Raw genomic sequence first — 11,321 nt, 5'->3', positions numbered from 1 at the left:
GCCCGCCCGCCCCCGCCACAGCTCCTTTAATACACTTTGGTTCTCCGCCTGGCTTTGGACTCTTCTCCTCCTCCACCTCCTCCTCCTCCTCCTCCCGAGCCTCCGCCGCCTCCTCCTCTTCCTCTCCGCGCCTTTGCTCCGCTCCCGGCCTCCCGAAGCAGATCCAGGCGGCGGCAGAGGCGGAGGCGGCGGGAGCAAAGAGCGCGGCTCCCAGGGCTGAAGCCGCCACCACCACCACCGCTGCCTGCGCTCGGAGCCGGGCAGCCGCTGGACGCACTGCTCGCAGATCGGGAGTGGGAGCCTAGGAGGCGAGGGGCTCGCCGGGGCGGGCGGGCGCGCTGGCCATGCTCCTGGACGCGGGGCCGCAGTTCCCGGCCATCGGGGTGGGCAGCTTCGCGCGCCACCATCACCACTCCGCAGCAGCGGCGGCGGCGGCGGCAGCCGAAATGCAGGACCGCGAACTGAGCCTGGCGGCGGCGCAGAACGGCTTCGTGGACTCAGCGGCCGCACACATGGGCGCCTTCAAGCTCAACCCGGGCGCGCACGAGCTGTCTCCGGGCCAGAGCTCGGCGTTCACGTCGCAGGGCCCTGGCGCCTACCCTGGCTCCGCTGCGGCAGCTGCCGCTGCTGCCGCACTCGGGCCCCATGCCGCGCACGTCGGCTCCTACTCTGGGCCGCCCTTCAACTCTACGCGGGACTTCTTGTTCCGTAGCCGCGGTTTCGGGGACTCGGCACCGGGCGGCGGGCAGCATGGGCTGTTCGGGCCGGGAGCAGGCGGCCTGCACCACGCGCACTCAGACGCGCAGGGCCACCTCCTCTTCCCTGGCCTCCCTGAGCAGCACGGGCCGCACGGCTCACAGAATGTGCTCAACGGGCAAATGCGCCTCGGGCTGCCCGGCGAGGTGTTCGGGCGATCGGAGCAGTACCGCCAGGTGGCCAGCCCGCGGACCGACCCCTACTCGGCGGCGCAGCTCCACAACCAGTACGGCCCAATGAATATGAACATGGGTATGAACATGGCAGCAGCCGCGGCCCACCATCACCACCACCACCACCACCCTGGTGCCTTTTTCCGCTACATGCGGCAGCAGTGCATCAAGCAGGAGCTCATTTGCAAATGGATCGACCCCGAGCAGCTGAGCAACCCGAAGAAGAGCTGCAACAAAACTTTTAGCACCATGCACGAGCTGGTGACCCACGTCTCCGTGGAGCACGTCGGCGGCCCAGAGCAAAGCAACCACGTCTGCTTCTGGGAGGAGTGTCCGCGCGAGGGCAAGCCCTTCAAGGCCAAATACAAACTGGTCAATCACATCCGCGTGCACACAGGCGAGAAACCCTTCCCTTGCCCCTTCCCGGGCTGCGGCAAGGTCTTCGCGCGCTCGGAGAACCTTAAGATACACAAAAGGACCCACACAGGTAACCGCGGGCCGGGACAGGGACGGGGCACGGAGTTGGGAGAGGCCGTAATTGGTTTCCTGAGAGAAACGCACCGACAGCACGCCCCTGCCCTGGGACGGGAGATGTTTTTGTGTGTGTGCGAGAGAGCCAGCGGCTTGTTTTTGTTGGAGAACGAAATATTACTGGGCTGGGTTTTTCCATGTGCGGAAATTGAGTTTTAAATAACCAGTGTAACATCAAATGTATGATTTGGGTGATGCAATCCCTTCGTTTGCTCAGCCCGGTTAATAATTTCCGTTCTAAGTAGAGCGCACAAAATAAAACTCTCCAACTCGGTGCCCGGGAATGGAGCCTAGAGAGGATTTGCCAGCTTGTCTGAATATGCTTTTCTGCTCCGGCTGTGTGTCTGTGTTTGAGTGGCTTGTGTGTTTTCTCACTTATTTTACTCGGTGTCCAAACGTCCTTCCCGGAACTGTTACCCATAAATGAATCTGGTGTGAGCCGAAGCAGTAAAGCATCTCGTTTTTAAAGCCCATCTCGGGGTGGGTCGCATAACTTTACGGTGGGTTTGCAGTGGTTTGTGAAATTCTCTAATGAGCACCAGAGGGTTTGCGATTTCAAACTAGGACCTACAACCTGGTCATCGAGTGCCCGGGGCAGCACGACCCCGAGGCGCAATTGCGTGACAAGAGAGAGCCGCAAAAGAACGCGCCGCTCGCTTCATAGATTATTCATCTATAACCAGGTCCCAGCCAAAGTCGTGCCAGACGATTTTCTAAAAGAAAGCCAAATGTTTTAGCAACTTCCCCCGTCAATATTTACTCCAAAGTGGGGATGCGCCAGCGGCCTATTGTTCTCTTCCGGGAAGGGAGGGAGGTGAGGTGCGAGACAAGCTTTTAACAAGGTTTAAAATTTGAGAAATTTATTTGCATGAAATGCTTGCTTTCGAGTCCTGTGTCTGAGCGGATGTCTTTAAAAAACAATTTAGGTGCTAATGGAATTTAACGTTAAATGGTTCCCTTTCCAAGTGGAACAATGTTTGAGTTCTCACACCTCTAAATGACTCCACGCATTTGGAATTCTGGCAACAGGATGCTGGAGCCGCCAGAAAATTAAACAGGGAGGTTTTGAAAGCCTTTGCTGACGTTCCCACCCCTCAATGCTTAGTGTGTGCCTCTGCAATCGTTAGATGCTGCCTTATTCCTAATATTTACCTTTTTCCGACTTATTTTTTTAAACTGAGAATGAGACTAGAATTACAACTAATTTAATTTGCAGAATTTTGGATGAAAAATACTGGCTCAGTCACTATCCACAGCCCGGTCTCCAAACAACACACAGCAACTCCAAATCTAATTGCTTACTGGCCCTAAAGAGATACCGACAGCAGCCCAGCAGCCTGTGTGATTTTGATAATGCCCCAAATATTTTGTCATAATAACAGCTTATCCATGGCGAGACTAACTTGTTGGATGCTGCGAATCCAAGAAACCCCATAGAAAGGCGGGCAAGGCCAGGTGCTACCCCAAATTCGTTATAAACTTGAGGAAATGGGCTTCAGTCGAAGAAAAGTAAAATATAAAATAAATAAGCAGGATTGTCAGCTGCGAAGGCCGTTAATTTTATCTTAGTTCTGCCACAGAGGGGACCCGACCTGTTTAAGGGACCTTGGTCCTTCTTGCCCTTCCTACTTCCTCAACGAGGCCTTGCCCCCTCGGGGGGCTGGCATGGTGGAGCGGGTGGGGGGGCTCGATGTCCACAGCAAGCGCGGTTTGCCGTCCACAGGGGAGAAGCCGTTCCAGTGTGAGTTTGAGGGCTGTGACCGGCGCTTCGCCAACAGCAGCGACAGGAAGAAGCACATGCATGTCCACACCTCCGATAAGCCCTATCTGTGCAAGATGTGCGACAAGTCGTACACGCACCCCAGTTCACTGCGGAAACACATGAAGGTACCACCGGGGTGGCCGGGAGAAGGGCAACCAGCCCGGACGATTTCAGCTGGCCTGAGAAAGCCAGGGTTCCCCGGGGCAAGGGCGGCAGGGTCATTTCTGGGAATGCTCCTCCGGGAGCCTGGCCCCACAGCAGCTGCACTCACACCCAGTCCCCTTTGGTCTCCCCTCCCGACTTTTGTCTTGCAGGTCCATGAGTCCTCCCCGCAGGGCTCTGAGTCCTCTCCAGCTGCCAGCTCCGGCTACGAGTCATCCACGCCTCCAGGGCTAGTGTCCCCCAGCACTGAGCCCCAGAGCAGCTCCAACCTCTCCCCGGCGGCGGCAGCTGCAGCGGCGGCTGCTGCCGCGGCGGCTGCGGCAGTGTCCGCTGTGCACCGGAGCGGAGGCTCCGGCAGCGGCGGCGCGGGCGGTGGCTCTAGCGGAGGCAGTGGCGGGGGCGGCGGGGCGGGCGGCGGGGGCGGCGGCAGTTCTGGCGGGGGCAGCGGGACAGCTGGGGGCCACAGCGGCCTCTCCTCCAACTTCAATGAATGGTACGTGTGAGGGCCCTGGGCCTCTCTCCCTCTCCCAGTCCCCACCCTGGCGCAGCTGCCCTCCCGCGCCATTGATTCCCTTTGATTGTGTTATTAAAATTATGAACCTGATTTTTATGATGATGAAAATGATTTTACCAGCAGAAGGATTTTTTAAAGTTTTTTTTTTTTTTTTTAATGGCCTAGGCATGAAAAGAAAAAATATCCCTTCCGGAGTCTCTGAAGCTGAAAATATTAAATAAATAAAAAAGTAAATAACCATAAAAATATTGAACCAAACCCCCATTGCCTTTCCCCATGCCCGCTTTCTTTTTCACCCCATTCCCAGTCGTCTAACTGTGTACATAGCAGACTTCTTCCTTCTCGGAGGTGATTTTAACGGCTTCTTGGTGTATAGAAGTTTGTCTATTTCTAACTCCAGATTGCGTTCCTCCCTGCCTTCCCTTCCTTTTTCAAGTGATGAACTTTTTTTCCCCTTCATTTTAGTTTACCCAGTTTCTTTTTAATGTGGAAGAAAATCGTTTATTTTGTATCGTGGTATTGAATATTGTGTTCCTTTCCATGAGGCAACTTGATTGTAAACTTCATGCAACTATAGACTGGAAAAAAACGAGCCGTGCCAAAGTCTCCCTTCTGTTTCTTCAACACACTGATCCACAGCACACATACACACCACGACCACCAATGCTTGTGAATGTATTTTTCTGTTAGCTGGGTTTACATGTGATGTTTTAGTGCTTTTGCAAGTTCAATTTGTTAGTTCCTGTATGAAAGATTGGGGGGGAGGGGAATAAACGTTGTGCCGTTAGATTTTTCCGTAATAACACCCTTCTGTAAATACCCGTTACCATATTTATCCATTTGTAATTAAATTATGGTATTAACTTGCTACAGAGGAAACAATATTTATAAAGAATGTTTCTTAACTATAAATATGTACAATTGTGGGCATAAACTGTTTCAGATTTTTTATTTGAAGGTTTTAAGTGGTTTGATCATTTCTTGTGATATGTTTTGAAAGTAATGCATACAGAAATATAATAAAATGTGTTGAAACTGCATGAACATACTAATTTTTCTAGCAAAGTTATTAAGTAAAATGGGAAGGTGGCAGCTGAGGGTCGACACGGATATATATAGTTCAGCTTCTTGAATGAATGTGAGGCACCACCTCATTCTGGGGAGGAAGGTACATGCATGCAAAGAAATGGGGCCAAACTGCCCCTTTGGCAGAAAGTCTCAAAATTCTTTTCGCTGTCCTTTGTTTTGTCGCTGAGAGTGAATTAAATTTTTGGAAAGCCCCTGTGAGGAATGGCGGCAGGAACGTTCAGAGTTTCTAATGGCTCCATTATCTGAGGGAATGCCATTCTTTCAGCTATTTGGACTGGATTTAAGAGCACTAAATATTTCCTTATTCTTTGTTTTCCCTCATCCCTGCCCCCTTTCCTCTCCCTCCCTCTGAAAAGCTGAGGTACAGTTATTTTTAATTGCATGTTTAAAACTGAGCTGAGTGCTTTGTTTTTGAACTTGGCCCAACGATTAAAGTTTAAGGGACTATTTCTACCGAAAGTTTTTTTCTTGAATTTTTTAACAGCTTACTCAAGAAATGTTGCTTATCTGCAAGCTGCTGCACACCAATAAGCAGAATGTTCACGAGAAGGTGATAAATAGACTACCTTTTCATTTAGGAAAGCCGCAAACCATTGCCCCCAAATGAAAGGGAACCTCATCAAGAATTCAGTGAGATAGAATAAAAAGACTAAAATAGCAAGGTGGAAGTGAGGCAAAGAACCAACCACCAGCTTTCTGTAAGGTTTGCAGCCTCACTCCCCTCCCCCACAAGAGTTTATCGAATTTTCAAACAAGGTGTTCCAAGGAAAAAGGTAGAAATAATTTTAATCAAAGTATAGAAAGGAGGAAAATTCTTTTTTAAGTCCCTGAGCCATCGAGATATCTCCTTGAGTATCCCTGTAGCTTCCAGAGGCCCTGGCCGCCCCAGTGGTGAAAAGATTTAGGCGGCTTCAGCAACACCTCCATAAGATTGCTAAGCTCATGCAGGGCTCTGGGAGGAGATGGAGAGCACGGGTGGCTGCCACGGAAATCACTGCTTCTCCTTCTCTTTGGTCCTCCACTGATCCGCAGGGACAGGCCAGAGGGCAGTTTGGTAAGAGAAAGGCAACCCTGACCTCTCAGAGGCCACTACACTAATTCAGTGGGGAGGGAAAGACTTCAGCCCTGGGGGCTGTGTGTGTGTGTGTGTGTGTGTGTGTGTGTGTGTGTGTGTGTGTGTGTGAGTGTGTGTCCTAGAGGTTGACAGAGACTGGGCTAGCCCTCCCTAGTGGCCCTGCGAACTGCCCAAGGCCAACTCCTGAAGCAATCAACCTCCTATTAAAATCAAATTTATAACCCCTAATAATATTAAGGAAAATTATTAAAATAATTGGCATATGTTACTGATCCTTGAGAGATTTCATTGAACACATTATAAGCTGTGAGGAAAATCCTTTAGGGTTTTCTAACACCCCCCATCCTTGGGAAGGGGGCAAAGGAATCAGACTAAAAATTTGTCATAACTTGCGTGAAATGAGATGGTATGTGTTTTAAACTTTGTGTGTGTTTGTATAAATGACTGGCTTTGAGACACCGCTCAAACCCAAGAAGGATGGAATGGGGGCGGGGAGGTTTTGGTATCATATAAGCTCAAAGCCTTAGGGCTTTTCTTCTCATTTAGGGTAAGAAGAAAAATAACAAGAAGGGAATGAGCTCACAGCCTAGGCCAGATCGCTTTACAGACAGATCTGAATGTAAGACAGCTATCAGAGGCTTTCTTAGGTCTCCGGTGCTATCCTAGTTATCAGTAGGATATAAAAATGGGAAAGGGGAAGGTGTGAGGAGGAAGATCACAGCCTGAGATCGGCCTCCTAGTCCACTCCAGGATGTGAGGAGCGGATGAGAGCAGCTTTCTCGCAAAATGGCTCCCAGTTCTCCGGGCCCCTGAGTCTTACCGCTTTGTCCAAACGAGTTACGGACCCGACAGCGATGCCCAATCTCCGCCTTTCTCTTCGGCCCTTAGAACCCCGGAGACATGGTGGGGAGGAGGCGGAGATGGCAAAAGTGTAAGGGTATCAAAGATGTCAGAATTGCTCAACTTAGAAAGAGAGCGGGGACTGGCGGCCCAAGGTCCTGAGCGGCAATGAGGCGCCTGGGCCTGGGCCTGGGAGTGCAGGCAGTTCCTTTACCCCCGACCCTAATCTCCCCATCTAAACGGACCTGAATTCTAACCTGCCCTTGTCTTGACTCCAGAACCACAAAACTGACGCCGGTCTTCGCCTCCCTCAGGGAACCAGAGTTGGGGTGTGGTTCGTAGCCCGCAGGGAGACCCGACTGCCGGCCTGAGGATCATCTCTCCTTGCCACCGCCGTCAACTTGAACTTCAGAGTACCCAAGCTCGCTCCCTTCCTTCGTGCTCGGTTCCACCTACCACCGAAAAACTGCCCTCAACGCGAGAATCGCTTTATCCGGAGGCAGCTGGAGCCCCCTCGGGAGGCCCATCATTATTATTATTAATTATCGTAATCCTCACTGCATTATTAATGACTACAATGATAACTAGCATCGGTATCAGCTTCTCCCGGTTCACTGATGTACCCTGAAGTCCCGGGCGGGGAGGAGGTTACTCCTGGAGCAGAGGCCGGGTCCGTTCTGCTCCGGGGGCAAAGTAGGGAAGGCTGCTGGGGTCGAGGCCCCGCGGATCGCGAGTGAAGGAAACAGGTCCCAGGTCCAGCACACCTCGTCGCCCGCTGTCCCGGCCCCTTTCCTTTCTTCTGGCACCTTCTCTCTTCTTTCTACTCCCTCCTATCCCCGGTCCCTTTGTCTCTTTTTCAGACGGATGTTTTCAGTCTCAAGTGATGTATTTTCCGCACAAAACTCGGAGATCAAGAGCAGATAACAGGCTGGACCGGAGGTTCGGGTCTCCGTACCCTCCTCCTTGTTCTACCGCATCCGAGCAGTGGGGAGGGGGTGCGGGGGCGGGGCGCGGAGGGCCAGGAAGGCTTGGGCTTTCCAGGAGACCTGTCGCCTGCCCAGGTCTGCAGGACTGGGGGAGATGCGTTCGGGTAGGTCCCTGATGAGCACACCAGTAGCATACCGGAACATGGGGGGACTCACCAAGTACTCACTAAGGACTTGAGTCCTACCCTCTCCCACATCACGCCATCGAAATAAACGCAAAGGGCGCTAGGCCTGCGTCCGAGAACTAAGAAATAAAGGTCTCAAAATAACACCTACCAAGGCTTGGTTGAACCCTTGGATGCATTTTTACTTAAATGGACACGTTCCCTGGAAAGCAACCCTCGGGATCCAAAGTAGACGTTCAATAAATACTGGTGAATTGACTGGTTATAGTCTGATAATATCGCTCTGGTTCCACAGAAACTTGGAGTTCCTCGCCCACTGCTACCCCCAGCAGACCGCAATGAATAGTTTCTATTTTTAACTGGCAGTTCAGAAAAGGCCTGGAGAAATGTTACCCTCCTCTCTAAATTCCCTCTCCATCCCCCAACACATTATTGTTGGGTTTTTATTTTAGGAAAGAATCTAGATCCTCCCAGACTGGATTGGGTGATCGGTCATAAACCCTCAGACCCGCCCCGCAGGGTGCCTGAGAACAAAGGCAGCCGTAGCAGTTTGAACAGGGTGTTACGAATGACAACTTCTATAAACCATAACCAAGGCGGCCTGAGGGTTCGAGTTCATGGTCAAGGTTTGTGGGGCGACTGGGGCTGCAACGTTCACGCCCCACCCCGCCCCTAAGCTACCGCGGCCCAGAGCTCGGACAGAGGACCCCGGGCGGGGGTTTTCCCTTCCTGCACCGCCCCCACAGGGCCCAGTCCCGGAACTGTCGGTGCTGGGGCCACCCTGTCGCCCTCCTATGTTTCCCTTGAATTTCCAGCGGCGGACGAGCTTTTGAAGAGGTGACACCTCACTTGGTCTCCAGCTCTGGGTCCTGCCCTCGTCCTACGTCAGCATTCCACTTGTCTTGACATTCGGGATGAGGTTCAGCGCAGCTAACAGGCTAGACCTGGGGGGCACCCCTTGACTTGCGTGTGAGCAAACAGATGGACAAACAGACTGACACACATACACATACACACAAAAATCTCTCTTCTCTCTCTCTCTCTCTGCCCCAATACACAACACACATGCAGTCACAGATGCTTACATGCTTACCTCCTTCTGTATCCCCCAGCCACGGGCTCGCGTGGGCGGGATGGACTTGAGTCGCAGAGATTGGGGTAGGTAGCGGAAGGAGCCATCAAGAGATGCTCCTCTCACCCCTCCATCTTTCCCAGCTACCCCACCCCTCCCTCTAAGGGGGTCAGGTGCCCAGTGTTCTGGAACCAACTTGGCTTTAAGAGTCTACAGCCCAGGCCGCACTTCCGAGGCCCACACCTGGAACCACCAGTGTAAGACTAAGTTGGGTGGAAGTTACTGCAGTTGGGGTTTCTCAGGCCCACTTCTCTGGGGAATGTGAGGGGCCAAACTGTCTAGCCTGCCCTTGTGCCCTCAGACCCCAGGAGTGCGTTGGTGTGTGTGTGTGTGTGTCCTCTCACCTCTCAGTTAAACCAGGAAGGAGGAAAGGAAGAGCTGACTACTACCTCCCGCCCTCTCCGTCCCTCCCCCCCGCCCCGCAACAACACACACAACTCCTGTTCCCCAATCCCTGCCTCAGCATCTTCCTTTTCTAACCACCTGAAGAAGCCAGGGTTTTTTTGTTTTTGTTTTTTGTTTTCCTGTTCCTGAGGCCAAGGCGATGATTCTAGGAAGCAGAACTAAGCGTCGCGCCGCCAGACAAGGTGGGGGGTAGAAATAATAGCAATGTTAATAATGTCAAAGATAATCATCGTAGTTAACGCTCCGCTCCTAGGTTGCTCCTTAGAGGCCGGCGGAGGCCTGGGGAGGCTCCCGACCGCGCGGACCTGAGGGTGGGCGTGGAGTTCTCTTGTGAGGAGGAGACTCTTATGTTGCCTCCCCCACAAACAAAATTTCATGTCTGGAACCTGGCAGAGCCAGCGAAGTCCTGGCCAGGAGCCGCGCTGGGCCCTTTACTGCAGATGCGGCTCTTTTTTTTTTTCCTTTTCTTTCTCCTGGCCCACTGGGCCCACAGTGGTTGGTGTTGCGGAGTGTGGTTTCTCAAAACTCTTGGGAGCCGGTTGTGTCTGTTTGCTCACTGCCTCCCCCCGCCCCGCCGCCCCTCGTCCCCCAGTCCCGCGCCTGTTCCCCCTCCTTCTCCCCTCTGGCAGATGAATGGTAGCTTTAATGAGCATGGGCGCGGTGTTGACTGGGCTGTTCTGAAGATGCTCAGACCTGTAGGGAGGGCGCGAAAGGTCAAGCGCACGCAGGGCCGGGCTTGGGCTCCTCCCAGGCCCACGCTGCTCCGATATTGATCCTGGGAGAAAGATAAACAGAAAAGTTGGACATTTGGTCATGAATACTAATGAGCCAGAGTAGAGTTTTAATTGCTATAGACTTCCTTTTTCCAGTTAATCTTTATTGCAGACTTCGCTGGAGTCTGTCTTTCGGAGCTTGGTTTTGTCTCCTTCTCTCCCCGCCCTCCTCCTTATATTTTCATTTGAAATGCCCAAGCGAAAGAGATCCGTGTCAACTTGACTTTCTCCGTCTTGCAGTGCCCGTGTGAACGCGAGAGCCCACAGCCCAGCGTGGCGCTTCTTCTGCTCACTAATTCTGGAAATGTAGGGGATCCTATAAAATAAATTGTTTCAGTGTGGCTTTAGGGAACTGCTTCTTGACTCCCTCACCTTTATTGTTTCAAAGACTTCGTGTGTCCTTGGCCTTTAAACTTCCTCTTGACAATTGCATCTTTTCCTCAGGCACTGAACTCCTTTTCTATTCCAAACCGGTGCATTCCATCTCCAAACATTCCCGTTTCTCAAGACTCCAGGATTTGGCAGTGGTTTTGCCAACCGCAGGGTCTAAGTGTTTCAATCTAGCAGTGAATTCTTAGGCCAGCTAATTCACCACTTTACATAAATATAATATTTTCTTTGGTACCTATAAGCAACAGTGAAATCCGAGACAGAAATCTAAGGGAATTTTAGAAAGACTTCTACTTCCATTGTTGCTATGCATTTGATAACTTAGTTATCCTATTTTTCTTAAAATAAACCCATTCTTGAATTAAGTTTTCTCTTGAAGCTGTACGAATTAACTGTAAATCCCATAAAGCAGTTTTTGGCTGTGTGATCAGACGGGGGAAAAAAGCAAGCTTATTTCTGCAACAGACTATGTAGAAATGTGTTGAAGCTCAAGACAAAAAAAAAAAAACCCAAAATCAAAAAAACAAAATAAAAAAAACCCCCAGCTGTACCAGAGTTATTTCTAGTATTATTCTGATCCTTAAAGTTTTGGACAAAATAAATCCATA

At 51.5% G+C, this 11,321-nt stretch overlaps 1 protein-coding gene across 1 annotated transcript; it reads left to right on the top strand.

The window, feature by feature from the left end:
• The first annotated feature begins 22 nt into the window (after positions 1-22).
• On the top strand, positions 23-4,946 carry ZIC2 (Zic family member 2). Its single transcript, XM_011363206.2, has 3 exons — positions 23-1,416; positions 3,184-3,347; positions 3,537-4,946. The coding sequence occupies exons 1-3, from the start codon at positions 345-347 to the stop codon at positions 3,885-3,887; spliced, it is 1,587 nt and encodes a 528-aa protein (XP_011361508.1). The 5' UTR covers positions 23-344; the 3' UTR covers positions 3,888-4,946.
• The last annotated feature ends 6,375 nt before the right edge of the window (positions 4,947-11,321 follow it).

The sequence above is a fragment of the Pteropus vampyrus genome, unplaced genomic scaffold (assembly GCF_000151845.1).
Source record: "Pteropus vampyrus isolate Shadow unplaced genomic scaffold, Pvam_2.0 Scaffold83, whole genome shotgun sequence".
Lineage (NCBI taxonomy): Eukaryota > Metazoa > Chordata > Mammalia > Chiroptera > Pteropodidae > Pteropus > Pteropus vampyrus.
This window is presented reverse-complemented; position numbering and strand designations above follow the sequence as displayed.